This window comes from Urocampus carinirostris, chromosome 3 (genome assembly GCF_059441175.1).
Source record: "Urocampus carinirostris isolate Australia breed hairy pipefish chromosome 3, RoL_Ucar_1.0, whole genome shotgun sequence".
Lineage (NCBI taxonomy): Eukaryota > Metazoa > Chordata > Actinopteri > Syngnathiformes > Syngnathidae > Urocampus > Urocampus carinirostris.
In genome coordinates this window covers 57,685,125-57,706,126 of record NC_142351.1, presented here as the reverse complement: position 1 = coordinate 57,706,126, position 21,002 = coordinate 57,685,125, and the positions used below count along the sequence as shown (strand labels likewise).

The 21,002-nt window shown below is 39.5% G+C and overlaps 1 protein-coding gene across 1 annotated transcript in view; it reads right to left on the bottom strand.

Annotated features, from left to right (window-relative positions):
* Positions 1–8,442: 8,442 nt before the first annotated feature.
* LOC148370245 (deoxynucleoside triphosphate triphosphohydrolase SAMHD1-like) overlaps positions 8,443–21,002 on the bottom strand; it is a 23,186-nt gene continuing 10,626 nt past the window's right edge. The window contains exons 7-14 of the mRNA XM_088330088.1: positions 18,121–18,273; positions 17,951–18,051; positions 17,766–17,874; positions 16,137–16,228; positions 15,930–16,045; positions 14,847–14,989; positions 9,222–9,359; positions 8,443–9,141 (exon numbers count right to left, since the gene is read on the bottom strand). Of these exons, the coding sequence (XP_088186214.1) occupies positions 9,055–9,141; positions 9,222–9,359; positions 14,847–14,989; positions 15,930–16,045; positions 16,137–16,228; positions 17,766–17,874; positions 17,951–18,051; positions 18,121–18,273 (939 nt within the window). The 3' untranslated portion in view covers positions 8,443–9,054. The remainder of the gene's footprint in view (positions 9,142–9,221; positions 9,360–14,846; positions 14,990–15,929; positions 16,046–16,136; positions 16,229–17,765; positions 17,875–17,950; positions 18,052–18,120; positions 18,274–21,002) is intronic.

The following is a 21,002-nucleotide window of genomic DNA, read 5'->3' as shown; positions in this document are numbered from 1 at the left end:
TCTGGGAAAAAAAAAAAAAAAAAAAACAGCCCTCCAGATAATGCACACTAAATTCAATAGTCCGGCCCCGAGAGAATATTTTTCTCTACTGTGTGGCCCCTGAGCTAAATTGAGTTCAACACCCTTGCCTTAAAGGGACCTTAACGAGGCACCAAAGCATTGGAGCTCTGCAAAAACACAACAATCAGTCCATCGGCACAAGTGAGGGGAAGCTGCAAACACAACGAGAGGTGCGAAGGAGTAGAGGGAAACGAAAGGACAGGCGGGCTCTTTTTTTGGGAGCGGCAAGATCAGCAAGCAAAGAGTTGTGAGCGGCAAGATCAGCAAGCAAAGAGTTGTGAGAGGGAGGGTAAGGCCAAAAGGGTGAGGCACCTTGCAGCAGCTGGCCTCAATTTTGCAGCTTTTACAGCACGATGTGTACGTGTGGGCGCGTGTACATGTGCACGCCTCACAGAGGGAGGGCTGAGACCACTGGCGCCGGGAGGGGAGCAACAGGTCACAAAGGATGAAGATTATAAAAATACTAGCAGGATGATGGCCTTGGTTCTGCCTGCGCACAGTTGTTGTATGCATGTGTGTGCATGTTTGTGTGCGTTTGTTGGTATCCCCCTACATAGCTACAACGCTTGGTGCCACGGAGTGATTCGGCTCACATCCTGGATATTTTTTCAAAAACTTACACTTTATTTCTAAAAAAATATATTTTTTATTTTTATTGTCCATGTATTTTAATATATGCTCTTTAGATTGGACGATATAAAAAAAATGAGTTGACTTTCTTGCAAAATAAGTAAATTACATTGAAAACAAAAAATATATGATACTTGATCTGCTTATCAAAGAAAAGGAGCGAGTATGTGCTATGGAACAGGACAGGAAAATTGTTTAGGAGTAGCTCCAGTGGCTTTCAAGTCCTCTGTTATTAAACGTACACTGAAACGACCCAACCTTGATCCAGAAAGCTTATGCAATTATAGACCTATGTCAAACCTAGCGTTTCTTTCTAAAGTACTTGAAAAAGTTGTGGCACAGCAGCTGAATGATTTTATAACAGAGAACAATCATTTTGAATCCATGCAATCAGGGCTAACCACTCTACTGAGACAGCCCTGATTAAGGTAACCAATGATCTTTTACTGGCAATGGACTCCCGCGCCTCATCACTCTGTCTGCTGCTGGACCTTAGTGCTGCCTTGACACTGTGGACCATAAAATCTTACTAGACCGGTTGGAAAAGTGGATTGGTCTCTCAGGAACTGTCCTCTCATGGGTCAGATCCTACCTCTTCCGCCTTAACTCGGAAAAGACATAATAGTTAGTTATTGGTCCATCCAAATGCCGTGACTTGTTCTCAAAAACTACTCTGAACATTGAGAAATGTAATATCACCCAGAGGGACTCAGTAAAAAATTTAGGTGTCACATTTGACCCCAATCTGTCCTTAAAAAACACACATTAAGAATATTATTAGAACAGCTTTTTTTCCATCTTTGCAACATTGCTAAAATTTGCCATACGCTGTCTCAGTCGGATGCGGAGATTATAATTCATGCATTTGTTACCTCCTGTCTCGATTACTGTAATGCACTACTCTCTGGTCTCCCGAAGTCCAAAATCAAGAGGCTTCAGCTGGTACAAAATGCTGCAGCGAGGCTTTTACCTAAGGCAAGAAAGTTTAATCACATTACCCTGATTTTAGCCAACCTGCATTGGCTCCCTGTTAGCTTAAGATGTGATTTTAAGGTTCGGTTGGTTATATACAAAATAATGGATGGACTTGCTCCCTCATATCTTTCAGATTTAATCCGGAGCCTTCTCTCTGAAAATGCTGGTCTACCAGTGATCCCAAGAGCCAAGAAGAGAACGGCAGGTTCGAGAGCGTTCTCCATTCAGGCCTCGGTGCTGTGAAATGCTCTGCCCCCTGAGATTCAATCTGCAACCTCAGTGGAACTGTTTCAATCTAGGCTTAAAACACACTTCTATTCTATAGCTTATGAATGACTGATATTTTTTTTGACAATATCTATTTATTATTTGTTATTGCAAGATCCATTGCAGCCTGGTCATCCTGGAAGGGAGATTACCTCATGTGCGGTCCCTTCTCAAGGTTTCTTAATTTTCCTCAGGTTGAGGTTTTTGAGTTTTCCCCTGCCCTCATGTAAATTTTAGATCAGGGGATGGAGTAATAATAGTCCGTGGTTTGCAATAATCTGTGGTCTGTGCAGCCCTTTGAGACTCCTTGTGATTAAAGGCTATAAAAATTAACATGACTTAACTTGAATTATATGGAAGGAAAAGTGGAAGATTTTGAGAAATACTCAAAAATAAATGACCGAGCTGAAGATCAGACCCAGCTCGTATGCATGGGCAGCAGCGAGTTGTAAGCTAACTCTTTGAAACAACAGGTGTAGTTCTTAACATCTAAGAAAAATAAAACTGAACATGGACACAATTGAAGCTTCTCACCCTCTACCATTGCGAAAGAACAATATCCCAGCTGCTATCTTGATATTTACCAAGGGGAAAAAAAACAGGTTAAACTGATGAAGCAAGCAATCTGAATGATCACACGATGAAATGGCATGCTGAGATAGCTAAAAATGCGTAACTTTTAAGGAAACAAGATAAAACACAGAACACGTGGGTTATGATCTGTATAATATATATGAAATTTAATGGACCCCTGAACTTTCTAGAGCAGGGGTCAGCAACCTTTTCGGGGTGGAGTGCCACTTTCGAATTTCCTTGTAAATCAGTGTTCCACACCCAGATCAATGACTTGCACAACATTTTTTTTATATCCGAAAGAGCTGTAATTTTACACCAGTCCGAATATACAACATGGATATACATTGAAATAGTATAACTGACCAATTTATCTTCCACTATTGTTGTTCATAAATAAACTAAAAAATGAATGTGAGCAACATGTGGAGAGGCCTTTTTACCACAAGAATCAACCTGAATCAACCAATGAACTACAATCAAAAACAAGTGACATGGACACTTACCATACCATTCATCAATGAAATCTTATTGCAGAAAATGTAAAAACCTGAAATAACAGCAACAAGGCAGAAGGCTACTTAAAAATAAGTGCAAAAGAAATAACAGCTGATTTGGTCTCAGATATAAATGGTTTTCCGTGTTTTGCTATGTATGCATTGAGCAATGTGATAGCTTGCTTCAGTGTTGGTGTTTTTAGCAGTGACAAAGGTTTATAGGGTCTGTGTTTGTTTGCCGTACCTGGACACAGCTCGTTTTAATTTTAATGTTTACGCCTTGAATTCATGTTTCGTCTCGTAATGACATTTTACACATGATGTGCAAGGTGCAACGCTCTCGAGGCATAATGCACAAACAGCACAGTCTTTTTTTGCACAAGTCCCCAGTTGTCAGTCAAAGAACGAGATTTTTTTTGCTGACAGAGCTGTCATTATTCATCCATTTATCTCGCGCCGCTGTTTCTGTGGCTGGGTCAAAACACGTATTTCTCCTCTTCTGCGAGTCGCTGTGCAGACACACACTCGCACACAAAGCAGAAGAGGAGGGGTGCTGCCGTAAAGACTCTAAACAACACGGCGCGCAACTGAAAATGTCTAAATTTCAGGTAAAAATGTGCATATTTTAAAAAATAATGATTATTATTTTGCCGTGCACTCGCGTGCCACTGGTTAACCCTTCGCGTGCCACTGCTGTCATAGGTTGCTGACCCCTGATCTAGAGTGTTGGTAATTCGGGACATAGATGAACTGAATAGATATGGACAAAAGTATAAGTGTGTCAATGAGTGTGCAGTAACAAGGCGTGAGGATAAACTTATGTAATGACATCTAACCAAAACACATTTTTGACAGATATTGAAATATGACTCCAACAAAATATCGGCAAGGAAATGTATTGGGCACACTGACTATAATAATTTAAAACTGGATGATCAATTAGACCCTGACAACGAGTTCCTTTTATCGATCTCAAATAACTGCAAGTGTTAAACTGAAAATAAAAATAATAGTACTGTCAAATCCAAAGCGAAATTCTCAATGATTCACCTCAACAGTAGAACCATGTATGCAATTGTTGCAACAATTACTGAATACGTGCAGCACTTTGAGAACCCGTTTTGTGTTGTTTCAATGAAGGGAGTAAATTTTGAATTAAATAACTAATTTAAACTATGTCAATAGAGCAAACAAAAATGGAATAGAAGAAGTCGCTATGTGTGCAAGAGATTTAAAATAATACAAAACATGTAATTGGAAATCAATAAATTACTTAAATGCTTAATATTAGAAATTAGAAACGAAAAAAAGAGAATCATATATAATAATTTGCGTATACAGATCAGGTAGCTCAAGTTTAGAAACTTTCATAAATTGGCCTCAAAAAACATATTCAGCAACAAAAAACAAAACACTAGTCATCTGTGGGGATTTTAACATTGACTTGATGAATCTAAACAACCATAAAACCACTGATGACTATATTAACAGAATGTACAGCATGAGTTTATACCAAACTATGTTAAGATCGGGTAGAATTACATCACACAGTGCAACACTTATTGACAATATCTTTACAAATAATATTGAATTTGTAAACGTTAGTGAATTATTGGTTTTGTGATATATCTGACCACCTGCCATTCTTTACATTGTATAAGATTGAGTCAAAGATTAACTATAAAACTGGAACATGGGATACTGTGATCACACCAATATTTTATTTTTACAGTCCAAATTATAAAATCTGCTTGATCAATGGAGTTTTACACTGCACAACTACTACTTAAGGTGAACAAAGATGTACAGCCAGAGAACATCAATAAATATTTCCTCAGAAAAAAAAGGAAGCTAAAATTTGAGGGGATGTAGTAGCTTCAAGATCCAACCGGTGAGAACCACCAGGAAAAGTATGTGTGTGTCTGTATGTGGAGTTAAACTTTGGAACAAATTACAGGATGACCTCAACCAATGTCCAAATATTGACCTGTAAAAAAAACAAAAAACAAAAAAACAATATTGTCATGTCACGAAGCGGAGCGGTAAACAGTCAATAAGGACCCATTCGCATAGACGTACTCACAATTTATTGGGGGGGATGAGGAAGGTGCGCACACTCGATCCGGGGATCGATGGTTGCGGAGTGGATTAGAAATCCAAACAAAAGAAAAGTTGTCAAAAACAAACAAATGGATCAGACCAAAAACAAAACAGGATCAAACGCAGGCAAACCTACAGACTAGGCATTTCTCCGAGCCAAACAGAACTTGCAGAAATCTCACAGAAGGTTCACAAAAATCTCACAGGTTTAACGAAGTTTAACAAACGCTCAGGCAAAACACAGTTAGAAGGAACGTGTTTAAGTACTCCAAAAAGCAATCAGTCAATGCGCCTCAGCCGGTGTCCATGGGCGGGGCCAATTGGGCCGCATAAGCCTTATACACAGTTCCCGTATGGCGTCACAACATCCGGGGTATATTCCGACCCAGCGCCATTACTGAGGGCACGTTATCGGCACTAGGTAGTGGCGAAGAGTCAACCCAAAATTACTATGCAAAAATGGTTTTCTCTTGTTGGATCAATGGTTGTTCGAATTTCTCGAATGGAGGTTCGGTAAAGTTCGGATTATACCAAACACCAGTCTTAAGAGTGTGAGAATACAAAGCTTTTTTCCGAACAACGGAGGAAGTTGTGGCTAGCAAGGATAAACAGAAAAGAAGCTCCTTCAAAATATGCGAGAATTTGCTCAGAGCACTTTGTGTCAGGTAACAATCTTAAAATTTGATGACATACGTAATATATTTAGGGTTGTGTGTAGTGGATCTGCCACCATAGGTGGTGGTCAACAAGGTACTTTTCAGCTGCCAAGTGCAAGTTACATATGCTTTTGTGCTACCTTTACACATTAGAAGTAGCATTAGCTTAACAAGTAAAAGCACATAAAAATAATCTGTACAGATGCTGTACAGCTGTTAATAAAACAGGTACCGCCTGTCTTGGTTAAACATAACCACGTCTGCAATCAAATAACGATTTCAACTGGTACATGAAGTTACGTAACCTAAAAGGCATAAAAGGCAAAGTGGGTAACCTAAAAAGGCATAAAAACTGATTGATTAACCATTAAAATGAAACCATAAGAAGGCATTGAGATTTTAGCGCAGCATTACAAGTTATGAATTAAACTAAAATGAAGACTTTTTTTGTGAGAGTATCTTTATAGATGGGTCACCTTGTCTTCTCATGATAACATTAAAAGTATTAGACAATGGATGTAATTTTTGTAAACAAAGCTCTTTTGCCATCGAAGATGGCCGCCCTGGAAGGGTCACATGGGCTGTAGGAACTATGTACTGTATACAGTCATTAGAAGGGTCAAACAAATAATTATGGTTATGATTATGAATACTATTATAACTTTTAACATGACTATTATCTTTGTCATAGTTGTGACTGTTATTATTCTTATTATAAACTATATGACTTTTCATATTGTTATTGTTGAACGTTGTTATTGCGTTGCCTTTGCTACCATGGCTGCGATCGACAACTTTCACAAACCAATACCTCTGCACACGTGGCTGTGTCAAGGGGGTTTAATTAAATTCAAAAGAGTAAACCAGAAAGTAAAGACAAAACTATATTACAATGTGTACGTCTGGTGCCTGCTCATCATATAAAACAAAGAAAATGCGTCCCAGGCGCCATTTTGACAACTCTGTTCACGGGTAATTAGCATTCACATTCACGCTGGACTGGATGATGAAGTTTTTATTATTACAGTTTCTGCAAATGGATAAGTCACAACATTAGCTTTTCTGCTGGCTTTGATCTCCTTGATCTCATTGCAGTTCTCTCTGGTAAGACTGCCAACAAAGCATATCAAAGAACTTTCTTTTCACTTTACATAAAATACATTTTAGAATATCACAATACATTTTTACATCTTTACATTTTAACAAGATACTTTTAACAAGAGATCGTATAGTGGATTTTTTTTACGTTTACAATAGATTCAACATATTTTTCTTTCGTCTGAATTTTAACCCACATCATCCTTCTTTAATGTATATGAGAAAATAGAAATAAAAACAATAATAAGTATAAAAACGGGTACAAGTTACCTGCAAATGGATAAGTCACAACATTAGCTTTTCTGCTGGCTTTGATCTCTTTGATCTCTACAAGGGGAATTCATAATTTAGTAAAACAGAAACAAAACGAAAATAAACCTAAACAGCTTGACAATATCAATCACATTACTGTGCATGTTGAGAAATTTGTCAGCTGGGGTTATAATGTTTAAAATTAACTTCTTTTGTGGAGCGCCAAAAGATGTGTCTTACCATTGCAGTTCTCTCTGGTAAGACTGCCAACAAACCCCGCCTCCCGGTCACATGTCAGAAGCCAAAACCAAACCCCACCCCATACCAGCAGATGGCACTGTTGGACTCATCATTGCAGGAGATTTACCAAAAACTATACACATATTTCAGCAGGAATTTCAATAAAACAAAAGTTATTACTACACCCGTTACAGTTGCACACGAGTCAAACTTACCAGCGATGCAACCTCAAAATGAAAATATTTGCGATAACTCAAGAGACGGTAGAAAATGGCGTATGACAAGCCTTCGTTGTCGTTCGTTGAAATCCCAACCTGTTTTCCAATATGACCACGGACGTTGCTGCAGGGACTTAAATGTATCGCTAGATGGTGGTGTCAACATGTAATTAAACAAAAAATGAATTCCTTTAAATAAAAAAATAGCGAGACTGAACAATTCTATTGCTGTCACTATTATATTATGCAAATTAATTAAACGTTAGATCTATATTTATAGACAAAAGATTGAAGTGAATAAATATGTTGCTGACGATAGTGGTAAAAAAATAAATACAATGAAATTCATTAAATATATAAATATTTATTGGAATAAAAGGAAAAAATACACCAACAATCATTATGGTTGAAGAAAAATGTATTTATTCTACATAACTAGAGCTAAGATAATTATAGGTCATTGAAAAACGAAAACGGGGCGACGGGGTGTATCAACAATGTAACCAGAACTCCTCATTAAAAACATCGTGTTTGTAGTTAAGATTTTTTTTTTTTTTTTTTTTTGTCTTCGATGATCTATTTTGGTTTCTCAAGAACCCAAAGCAAAATCTAGGAAACCAAATGCGTTGCTGAGGGCTCTCTCTAGTGTTAGAAAATTCAAACTACAAGTAGACGGTTTTACTGGAGTTCTTGGTCATTGTTAAATAAAGTGAGAGAAAACAAATCTTACAAACGGCCCATATGCTTTAAAATTACATACATACATACATACATACATACATACATATATATATATATATATATATACATATTATATATATATACATATTATATATATATATATATATATATATATATATATATATATACATATATATATATATATATATATATATATATCTCATCTCATTAGCTGTACTGCTTATCCTTATTAGGGTCGCGGGTGGGCTGGAGCCCATCCCAGCCATCTCCGGGCAGTGGGCAGGGGACAGAAGGCATAATTGTCCGCATTCTTGCTTGTACAAGCAGTTAAAACCTTTGCGAAAGGCTGGGTAAAATAATTACAAGAAAAATTCTGTTGTTTGGTCACTTTAAGTCGCTGTAGTTTTTCTTTTTCCTCGCACTTTTTATCAATTGTTTCTGTTGCACTGCACATTACAGCAATAATTCATGGTTAAATGACTAAAACTAAGTCCCCCTGAGATTCGATCTGCAACCTCAGTGGAAATGTTTAAATCTAAGCTTAAAACACACTTCTATTCTATAGCATATGAATAACCTATATTTTATGTTGACAATATCTGTGTATTATTTGCCCTCATGTAGGTTTTTGATCAGGAATGGTGTCATAATAATCTGTAGTTTACAATAGTCTTTGATCCGTGCAGCCCTTTGAGACTCTATGATTAAGGGTTATACAAATAAACATGACCTGACTTGTCCCTTTCAACAAGACTTGACCCCTTTTTGGTGTAATTGTTTACAGGCTTAATTGGCATCATCGTCGTGGTCATTTTTACTGCTTGACCAGCTTTTTTTTAGGAAAGTCAGCTCAGGGGCAATCACGTCTCCGTCCTGTGATGAAGAAAAATACACAAACAGTTACGTTTTGATATTTAGGCAACTGCTTCATTTCCAGACATCAGAAACGTCACCCGAGGTTTCGTGAAGTCGTTATTGAAGCACCATTGCACAAAGTGCTTTTTAGCAGCAACGAGGCCTTTGTCATCCATCTTCTTATAGTAAACCCGGATCACTTGATCTGCGAAGTGCCTGGGCAGAATTTTAGAAACCTGTCGGAGAGAGAGAACCAAATAAATCTTATGTTCCAGACTACAATCCACTACTTTTTTGCTATATTTTAAACAGTGCGGCTTTAAATACGGCTTTTCTTTTTGTGGTATTGAGGACCTCGGCAAGCTGTTTTTTTCCACGACGCATGCGCTTCAAATACAAAACACCGCGGTGACGTGGAAACATTTATGACCCCCCTTTAGAGGAGAAATTAACTTTATTCACGTATAAGGTGCATGTTTTTGACACAAAACAGATCTTAAAGTTGGGGTGAAGGTTTTACGTGATGTTTTGCGCTATTATATTAGCATATTTGTGAATCAATTATCAGTCCAAAAAATAGTGCTGACCACAATTGCAAAAAATTGGATGCAACAGAAATTGCAACCGGGGTGCGGTGGAGAGAGCACTGGATCACCAGTGATATGGATGACATACGAAAAGGCATTGGATTTTAGCTCATTGTCACACTATTTACTCACAGTATCAGAGACTAATGTTAGCAGATAAACATCGATGTCTACTGGTCTTCATCAAAAGGGATACAATTCCAAATCTGCTGGTGAAATTCTACAGTGCCACCATAAAGAGCATCCTAACGTACTGTATCATGGCGTGGTAGACAGGATGCTCTGCAGTAGATAGGAAAGTCCTACAGAGGATTATAAACACAGCCCAAAAGATCACTGGCTGCCCATTACCCAGCCTGGGGGACAGTGCCTGCTATTGCTACCTCAGCAGAGCTAAACACATCCTGAAAGACGGTCTTTTCGAACTGTTACCATTGGGCCTACGGTTCAGGTTTCACGAGGTCCAAAAGAACAGACCGAGGGATAGCTTCTTCCCTAAAGCTAGCAACACTCCAAACCACAATCTTGAAACACAGTTTTAGGTGCAATGTCCTGGTTCTAAGTGCAATATTTCAGTTTAAAGTGCAAAATACAGGTCATGAATACTTTTTATTAGAGGTAAATACATGATATTTTTCAATTTATGTATATATATATATATATATATATATATATATATATATATATATATATATAATTTTTTTTTTTTTAAATATTGTATACTTTGCCAATTGGAGTGCAACCCTAATTTCGTTGTAACAACACAATGATATTAGGGGTGATTCTGATTCTGATATTAACCTTCCCCCCAAAAACGCGACTCTTGCAGACTCAAACGTCTCTCACTAGAAATTGAGGTAAATTATTCATCAACACCATCTTGAACGGTCACATGATCTCAAAACACGTGATGTAAACAACTAGCAGCAGAACTGAAAAATGACACAGTTGAAAACGGCATAGATGCTAAATTCCCCACACAGTTGGCGCCAGGTGTGCGCCGGGGCTAAAAATGTAAGAATTTGAACATAAATAGGTTTATCTTTATAGCCCTTTAAACCTGTGTTTTTAAACCCGTTGCAGCTCGTACAAATTTAAGCATGAGGCTTTTAATCAAGTGCCCTCTTTTTAGCCTGGAATTTACGGTAGTGATTGTCTGCTCATGAGGGAAATATTTCAAATTAGCTATTTAATTTGATGAGACTGTTGAGAATTGCACTGTAAAAATAAAAACAAAGTCCAATAGATAAACTTCAATAAAAGTCGTCTGTGTCTATCTGACCTGCTGCTTGGAGATGCGAAAGGCTTTGTTGGGGTCGGCTTTACAATAGAAACGCATATTGTCAATGGGGTTCTCCCATTTCATCCCATAGTCAATTTGGATGACCTGAAACCAAAGGTGATGTCAAAAAAAGGATTCTTGCGACTTGGAGGACAACAGAGTTCTGAGAGAGAAAGCAGCGGAGGAACTCACATTGACAATAAAGTCTTCAGGCAGCAGGCTGACATCCAGCGGGCCTGTGTGAGGGACCAAATTGGCCATGTCTGCCTCCCAAGACTGAAGCATTTCCTTCAGGAGGTGAAAAACCCATGACGATTTTATTGAATTGAAATGAAATAAATAACTCTTTATTGTCATTTATATCAACATTGTGAAATATTGTAATGGGAACCAGAACCCCTTTGTGATATGACAAAATCCGCAAAAAAGACCCTTACCAGGCCCCCTCATTTACAACTGTAAGCAGCAATTGTCAACTGGAGATAATGGATTGCAGCCGCACAGGTGCAGTCAATTGCAAGCAGAAATGAATGAAAAAAAAAGAGCAATCACGCATGACACAAATGTTCTCTTTCAGCACCCGCTCTAAGCAATAGTCGATTGGGCACAATGGATCGCGTCCTCAACCGTGCATTTTATCTTGGCCGGGGCAGAAATGCAGACCTCCCTAAAAAATCGCCCTTTGCCTGTTCCCGCTTGCAGCAATTTGGATTGGGGGTAATGAAACGGGGACCAAAAGTGCAATTCATTTTAGGTGAAAAAAAAACAGCAGGGGGTCTTCAACGTTTTTCAAGCTGAGAGCTACTTTTTGTTACCTATTAGCCCAAAAGGCACCCAGTTTGGTATGCATTTCTAAAATAACAACAGATGATGTCATTACTATGTTATTCTATCTGCTGCTGTGATGTCGAACTTTTGGCTGTAAGTCTTCGTCCCTATTACATGCCCAGAGAGTTCGGACACGCCATTGCTGTCATTGTTTACATCCCACCGCGCGCTGATGCGGAAGTAGCGTGTGACGTCATCCACTCCGCGGTGGCAAAACTTCAAACACAACACCCGGAGGCTGCAATGTTAATCTCTGGGGACTTCAACCACGTGACTCTTGATAAGACACTGCCCTCTTTCGTCCAGTATGTGAACTGCAAGACCAGGGGAAATAGGACTATTGACCTTCTGTATGCGAATATCAAAAATGCATACAGTGCTAAACCACTGCCTGCCCTTGGAAAAGGAGACCACAACCTCATTCTGCTTAAACCACAGTACAAACCAAAAGTGAGGAGGCTACCAAAAACCACACGCTCTTTTAGAAAATGCTCCACCGAGGCAGAGCAGGCTCTGAGAGACTGCTTTGGATGTACGGACTGGGATGTCCTGCTAGGGTCCAGCAGTGGGGACATTGAGGAGATGGCAAACTGCACTACTGACTACATTAAGTTCTGCATGGACAATGTTGTTCCTATAAAGACTGTACGCTGCTATGCCAACAACAAGCCCTGGATCATGAGCGACATCAAGTGCCTTCTGAACCAAAAGAAGAGGGCCTTTAAAAATGGTGATCATCAGGAGCTAAAACGAGTACAGAAGGAGCTCAAAGTCCAGCTCCGGAAAGGGAAGGAGCAGTACAGGAGGAAGTTGGAGAAAAAGCTGCAGAACAACAACATGAAGGAGGTGTGGGAAGGGATGAAAACAATTAGTGGCTGCAGCACCAGGCAGGGTGTGGCTGTGGATATAGATGTGGGGCGAGTCAACCAGTTGAACAACTTTTTCAACAGGTTTGACTACTCCGCCTCATCCTCACCCCTGAGTAGTGCAGCTGTCCTTCCCCCTCCCCCTCTGGACACTAGCATGGAAGACATCCCCCCACTAAAAATAACTTCAGCCCAGGTGTGTGGAGAGCTGAGAAGGCTACGAACCAGCAAGGCAGCTGGTCCGGATGGAGTATCCCCCCGACTGCTGAAAGCCTGTGCGTCTGAGCTGGGAGACCCTCTACAGCGCATCTTCAACCTGAGCCTTGAACAGGGGAGGGTCCCTCAGCTGTGGAAAACATCCTGCATCATCCCAGTCCCAAATAAATCAAGACCTGAGGAACTCAACGACTTCAGGCCGGTCGCCCTGACATCACATGTGATGAAGACCATGGAGCGGCTGCTGCTGCACCACCTGAGGCTACAGGTCCGTCACGCCATCGACCCACTGCAATTTGCTTACCAGGAGAAGGTGGGAGTGGAGGATGCTATAGTATACATGTTACCCCGATCCCTCTCTCACCTGGATAGGGCGAAGGGGGCTGTGAGGATTACATTTTTGGACTTCTCCAGTGCCTTCAATACCATACAGCCTCTGCTACTGAGTAGGAAACTGACAGAGATGGGAGTTAGCTCACACCTTGTAGAATGGATTACTGACTACCTGACAGGCAGACCCCAGTATGTTAAACAGGGGGGCTGTACATCGGACACTGTGGTTAGCAGCACAGGATCTCCGCAGGGGACCGTTCTCTCTCCGTTCCTACTCACTCTATATACATCGGACTTTAAGTACAACTCTGAGTCCTGCCATGTGCAAAAGTTTGCCGACGACACTGCGATCGTGGGAGGTATCAGAAACGGGCAGGAGGAGGAGTACAGGAAATTGATTCAGGACTTTGTCCGATGGAGCGACGCAAACCACCTGCACCTAAACACCACCAAGACCAGAGAGATGGTGGTGGACTTCAGGAGAACCAGAACTCACCCGGTTCCTGTAACCATCAAGGGAGAATGTGTAGAATTTGTCCAGACCTACAAATACCTGGGTGTGCAGCTGGACGACAAACTGGACTGGACTGCCAACACAGAAGCTCTATGTAGGAAAGGGCAAAGCCGACTTTACTTCCTCAGAAGGCTGGCCTCCTTCAACATCTGCAAAAAGCTCCTGAAAATATTCTATGAGACAGTAGTGGCAAGCGCCCTCTTCTATGCGGCAGCGTGTTGGGGAGGCAGCGTCAAGAAGAAGGATGCCTCTCGACTCAATAAACTGGCTAGGAAAGCGAGCTCTGTTGTGGGCAAAGAGCTGGACAGCCTAACAACAGTAGCTGAGAGACGAGCACTGAAAAAGCTGAGATCAATCATGGACAATCCATCGCATCCACTACACAGCATTATCTCCAGACAGAAGAGCAGTTTCAGCGACAGACTGCTGTCACTGTCTTGTACTACGGACAGACTGAAGAGATCTTTTCTTCCTCATGCCATGAGGCTCTTTAACTCCACCCGGCAGAGTAAAGGCCCACATTAAACCACACCACCTACATTGGATATTACCGAATCTTACTGCAATATGTATTCTGTGTAGCACTATTTAGTTACTCTATATATCACGCTACAGTGGGCATTTGCACGTCACACTGGGTATTTGTATATTGTATTCTTTTGGCTTTATTATTGTACTGTTCTCAGCTCAGGGATGCTGCTGGAAATGTGAATTTCCCTTCGGGGATGAATAAAGTATCTATCTATCTAGCTATCTATTACCAGGGTAACTATTGTTAAATAGATTCAGCCAAAAACTAGAAAATTAATTTACTAGAAAATCACAGTAACCCAGCACTGGTGAGCTTTTTCCAGAACAGATCCACGGGCACCTCAGTTGTCCTTGAGGACACCCTGGTGTCCAAGGACATCAAGTTGGAGACCCCTGGGTTACAGTATTGTCTTTTTTGGAAGTCCTGTCACTACCACTGCATAAAGCATGTAGAGAGAAAGGCAAAATGTGGTTGTTTTTTACCCTTGGTGCAGCTTGACAAAATATTAAGCGCTATCCAAATTATCACGGTTGTGTTTTTCACACATTGTTGTCCGACAACATACTTGAGTGATGCCATCCAAGGATGTTTTGGGTTGGGTTTGACCCAAAAACTTGTAGATACGCCGCCGAAGAATATTTTGTAAAATCTGTTGTGGCTCAGCAAGGTCCGGGTTTGATGAGTGGAGTATTTGCTCAAACACATAATCTGTAAGGAAAACAGACAACAATTATCGTGGTTATTCGTGTCCCTCATTTTTAATAAAAAAATCTGCATAAAATTTGGTTTGAATTATTTTGCTTCAAATTAAGCATGTAAGTTAAAAACGTGTTGTATAAGGCCACGATAAAAATAATTTATTGACAATATGAACTATGAACATAATAATACAATAAAATTTACAATACACCAAAAATTTGTTTTTAGGTGAAAAAACAACAACATGGTACTTTTATGGTTTTTATCTTTCAGCACAACGTTTTTCGATTCTCTAACATTAGTCTCTGGCACAGTAAATTTTCATCTTGCTGTTCGATTTCCATGAATTTCATCATGATCGTCAACTTGAAAGAGATGCTGTATGCAGAATGCTTACTCTTTGCAGCCCGAGTTCAAGTTAGATATCTGGATTGCCACTCTAGATATTGGTAATTGCAAAGAACAGCAATGTTTAACACATGTTTCAGTGTGGTCGAGGCGAGGAAAGAAATTAAGAAGCGCTTCGCCTTTGCGCATGAGCCAATGAGAATTATCAGATTTATTACAAAATTTCCACGCAAGTGATTTGAGTATTATTACTAAAAATAAAACCGTGGGTGTTCTTGGGGTCGAGAGATGTGGTTGTATTCAACGTTTTGCATTTGTGGTCAGCTATGTTTTTGATTAGTCAATCATTGTGCAGTTGCAGTACTGTAGTATAAAACCTAATGTACAACAAGCAACCAAACGAGTTATTTAGGGGAAAACATGAGCGTTATACACTGATAAATAAGGTAAATCTCAGTGTAGGTTAATTGTTTACTCTGAAAAAGAATTTAGACTCGGCATGTTCAAAGTTTTGACTTTGAGCAATTGAACAGTTTCATGGTTTTGGAAATATGAAAACAAACATCGGAGCTCAAACTGGAAGTTGTGTATTTAGACGAACCTGACATCTTGGAGTAGGCTTCCATGTCATCTATGGCAGTGGACAGAGTGAACATCTTGCCCCCTGAACCTTGGACCTGAATGTGCTTATCAGCCTTCAAAAAGGCCTCAGCGATCCTGAACGGGCACAATGGACCTGGTGTCACTAAGATTTTTGTATTCTCAATTACCCAGAATAGTGGTTGAAAGAACGAAAAAAGGTACTTACATTGTTTCTATGGCGTTTCCCACTCTGTGTTGATAGGCTCTTTTAGTGAGGCAGTGACGTGTGTAGAACATATCATACAGGTTTTCCACTTCCTATAACAAAAACGACAAGAAACGCTTAGGACTCTTTTGTCTGAGTTTGAAATGTCCAACTGCACCGCTTACTGAACATGGGCTTAAGTATCTCAAATTGCAGATGGTGGCTATTTTATTTATAAATGTAGGATTTTTTTCAGAAAACTAAATAAATAAAGGCAAAACAAGCCATGTGGTAGAAAGAAAAAAGTTTTGTAATCTCTGGCTTTTTCGTGCTTTGTAATTTGCGCCCTCAGAGCTTCATGGGTTGAAAATTATTCAGCAATTCATGATGCCCAATCACATTTTGCTGTGATCCGACAGAGCGCATTTTTTTTGGGGACTTCCGGTGTTATGCCGAGAAATGCATCCCTGCCGAGATTTGCATCCCCTCGGTACTATAACCACTTTTACCTCGTTTTAGCTCAATTTTAGGGAATGTAATGGTGAACATATAACAAAAACCACTTTGTCTTGCATTTCTTGGGACTGTAATACAAATTAAACTATTCCGTCTTTGTATTTGTTGTTGTTTGAATGTAATCAAACGGTAATGCACACGCAGCACACTGTATATAAATCACTTTTGAGAACCGTTATGCACTCTACCGTAAAGCTTATTATGCTGAAATAAGCTTTATGGTAGAGTGTATAACAGTTTCAATACGAGCGATTTGAATAGAAGAAGGCAAAATAAACATGTTACCTGCTCAAAAGTGATTTGTATACGGTGTGCATTGCCGTTCGATTACTTTCACAACAAATACTAAGACGGAATGGTTTAAGTTGTATTACATTCCCAACAAATGCAAGACCAAGTGGTTTTTGTTATATGTTTGCCATTACATTCCCGAAAAGTGATATAAAAGGGAGATAAAACGAGGTTATAGTAGGTTATAGTAGCGAGGGGATGCATTTTTCGGCATAACACCGGGACCTTTCTCTCCATCAAAAAGTGAACTTCACTCTTAATCTATGATCCACAATCGCATATTGCTGCAAGAGGGGACCAGCAAATGCACTGTTGTTGGGCCCTGATGGATCTTTTTTGCCATTAATGTAACTGCAAATTTCTGCAGAGCCTTCTCTTGCCAGGTCAGGCAGCTCTTTTTTGCCATTATTTCCGCTTAAAATGAAGTGCACTTGCGCCGCTGTGTTCCATTACCCCCTACCCTATATTACTGCATGACGGTACCAGCAGAAGGCCGTATTGTCAGGTGGTGTGCCTCCTTCGCCCACTAAATATGAAAGCACAGTTGCGGCTGCAATTGATTGCCCCTGATTGCATATAACTGTGAGCAGGGATATCAGATTTCTTTCATCAGGCCCGACAGCTCGTTTTTGCAGTCTTTTTTCCACCGAAAAAGAATAGCTATTTTGGTCCGCGTTTCATTTCCCCCAATCCAAATTGCTGCAAACAACTTCATAGATTTTCACACATTGCAGAGACTTTTGGTCCCCATAAACCGTGATAACCGAGGGATTACAGTAGTCTTGTTTACTTCAGGTGCACAAGGTCATGTTATTAGCCTTTATTGACCAAAACGTCTGTCACCTTGTCTCGAGTGCAGATGATTTTCTCTCCGTCCACCTCACACACCCTCGCAAACTTCAGATAGCGGCGATAGTCACAATTGTTCTGGATGCCCAGGTTGTAACAGTCCCTAAAAAGTAACAATGAAGAGTTGAACCAAATTAAATAGGACAGTTGTATTTACTTCGCAACCTCCAAAGTCGCACCGGGCAAAGTAGTCCCATTTGTCCATGTCTATGCCGTTTCGCTTATTGGCCACGATTTCATAGAGGAAGGACTTGTCCTTGGACCGGCCAACATAGGGCCACTGTGAAAAAGAGTAAAATAATCACCACAAACTTCAATCCCAACGGATGTTATGGCACTTGCTTATTACATGGAGGGTTGCGTTTGTGTCCAGAGGACCTGCAATCATCTCTTTGATGAAGTCCAGGTCTTCAGGTAGTACCAGGCCATGTTGTTCCATGACTGGCTTCAGGTCATTTTTCTCCAGCAGGTAGTCCAACATGTCTGTTGAGGCTTTCTCGTGCTGTCATTTTATTGTGTAGCATAAACAATACAGCCTTAACCTTGATCATCTTATATATATATATATATACATAGACATACACACATATATATACATAGACATAGACATATATATACATAGACATACACATATATATACATAGACATATATATATATACATAGACATAGACATACACATATATATACATAGACATACACATATATATACATAGACATACACATATATATACATAGACATACAGATACACATACATAGACACAGACATATACATAGATATATACATATATACATAGATATATATATATACATATATACATAGATATACATATATACATAGATATATATATATACATAGATATATATATATACATAGATATATATATATACATATATATATATATACATATATATATATATACATAGATATATATATACATAGATATATATATACATATATACATAGATATATATATATATATACATATATACATAGATATATATATACATATATACATAGATATATATATACATAGATAGATATTCATATATACATAGATAGATATGCAGATATACAGATAGATATACAGATATATATACATATACACACACACACACACATACATACACACACACACACACACACACCCATCCATCCATATATATATATATATATATATATATATATATATATATATATATATATATAGTGCATCCGGAAAGTAATCACAGCGCTTCACTTTTTCCACATTTTGTTATGTTACAGCCTCATTCTAAATTGTATTAATTTAATCTCAAAATTCTACACAAAATACTCCATTATGACAATGTAATAAAAATTTTTTTTTTTACTTTTTTTGAATTGATTGAAAATAGAAAACTAAGAAATCACATTTACATAAGTATTCACAGCCTTTGTTGATCCACCTTTGGCAGCAAATACAGCCTCAAGTCTTTTTAAATATGATCCCACAAGTTTAGCACACCTATCTTTAGGCAGTTTTGCCCATTCTTCTTTGCAATAAGTCTCAAGCTCAATCAGGTTGGATGGGAGACGTTTGTGCACAGCCATTTTCAGATCTCTCCAGAGCCTAGATGGTAGTGTGCCCGCTTTGAGACTGGGAGGTCGCTGGTTCGCGCCCCGACCGAGACATACCTAATTGGTATAATGGCGGCGCCCTCTGGCTGCGGCTGCACCGACTCGCTACAACGGGTCAGGTGTATCGACATTTCGTTCTATGTACATTGTTACAAAGAATGACAATACAAAGGAAATTATTATTATTATTATTATAGATGTTCGATCGGATTCAAGTCTGGACTCTGGCTGGGCCACTCCAGGACATTCACGGAGTGGTTCTGAAGCCAATCTTTTGAGATCTTGGCTGTGTGCTTTGGGTCGTTGTCCTGCTGAAAAATGAACCTTCGCCCCAGCCTGAGATCAGGAGCGCTCTGGAGCAGGTTTTCATCCAGGGTATCTCTATATATTGCTGCATTCATTTTTCCTTCTATCCTGACTAGTCTGCCAGTTCCTGCTGCTGAAAAACATCCCCACAGCATGATGCTGCCACCACCATGCTTCACTGTAGGGATGGTATTGACCTGGTGATGAGCGGTGCCTGGTTTCCTCCAAACATGGCGCCTGGCATTCACACCAAAGAGTTCAATCTGTGTCTCATCAGACCAGAGAATTTTGTTTCTCATGGTCTGAGAGTCATTCAGGTGCTTTTTGGCAAATTCCAGATGGGCTTCCATGTTCATTTTACTAAGGAGTGGCTTTCGTCTGGCCACTCTACCATACAGGCCTGATTGGTGGATTGCTGCAGAGATGGTTGTCCTTCTGGAAGGCTCTCCTCTCTCCACAGAGGAACGCTTGAGCTCTGACAGAGTGACCATCGGGTTCTTGGTCACCTCCCTGACTAAGGCCCTTCTTCCCCAATCGCTCAGTTTAGAAGGCCGGCCAGCTCTAGGAAGAGTCCTGGTGTTTCCAAATGTCTTCCATTTACGAATAATGGAGGCCACTGTGCTCAATGGGACCTTCAAAGCAGCAGAATTTTTTCTGTTTCCTTCCCCAGATTTGTGCCTCAAGACAATCCTGTCTTGCAGGTCTACAGACAGTTCTTTTGACTTCATGCTTGGTGTTTGTGCTCTGACATGCACACTCAACTGTGGGACCTTTTATAGACAGGTGTGTGCCTTTACAAATCATGTCCAATCAACTGAATTTACTGCAGGTGGACTCCAATTAAGCTGTAGAAAGATCTCAAGGATGATCAGTGGAAAAAAGATGCACCTGAGGTCAATTTTGAGCTTCATGGCAAAGGCTGTGAATACTTATGTAAATGTGATTTCTTAGTTTTCTATTTTGAATAAATTCAAAAAGAAGTTAAAAAAAAACTTTTTCACATTGTCATAATGGAGTATTTTGTGTAGAATTTTGAGATAAGAAATTAAATTAATACAATTTGGAATGAGGCTGTAACATAACAGGCTGTAACATAACAGAATGTGGAAAAAGTGAAGCGCTGTGAATACTTTCCGGATGCACCGTACATACACACACACACATATATACCGGTATATACTGGACTGTCTCAGAAAATTAGAATATTGTGATAAAGTTCTTTATTTTCTGTAATGCAATTAAAAAAACAAAAATGTCATACATTCTGGATTCATTACACATCAACTGAACTATTTCAAGCCTTTTATTATTTTAATATTGCTGAAT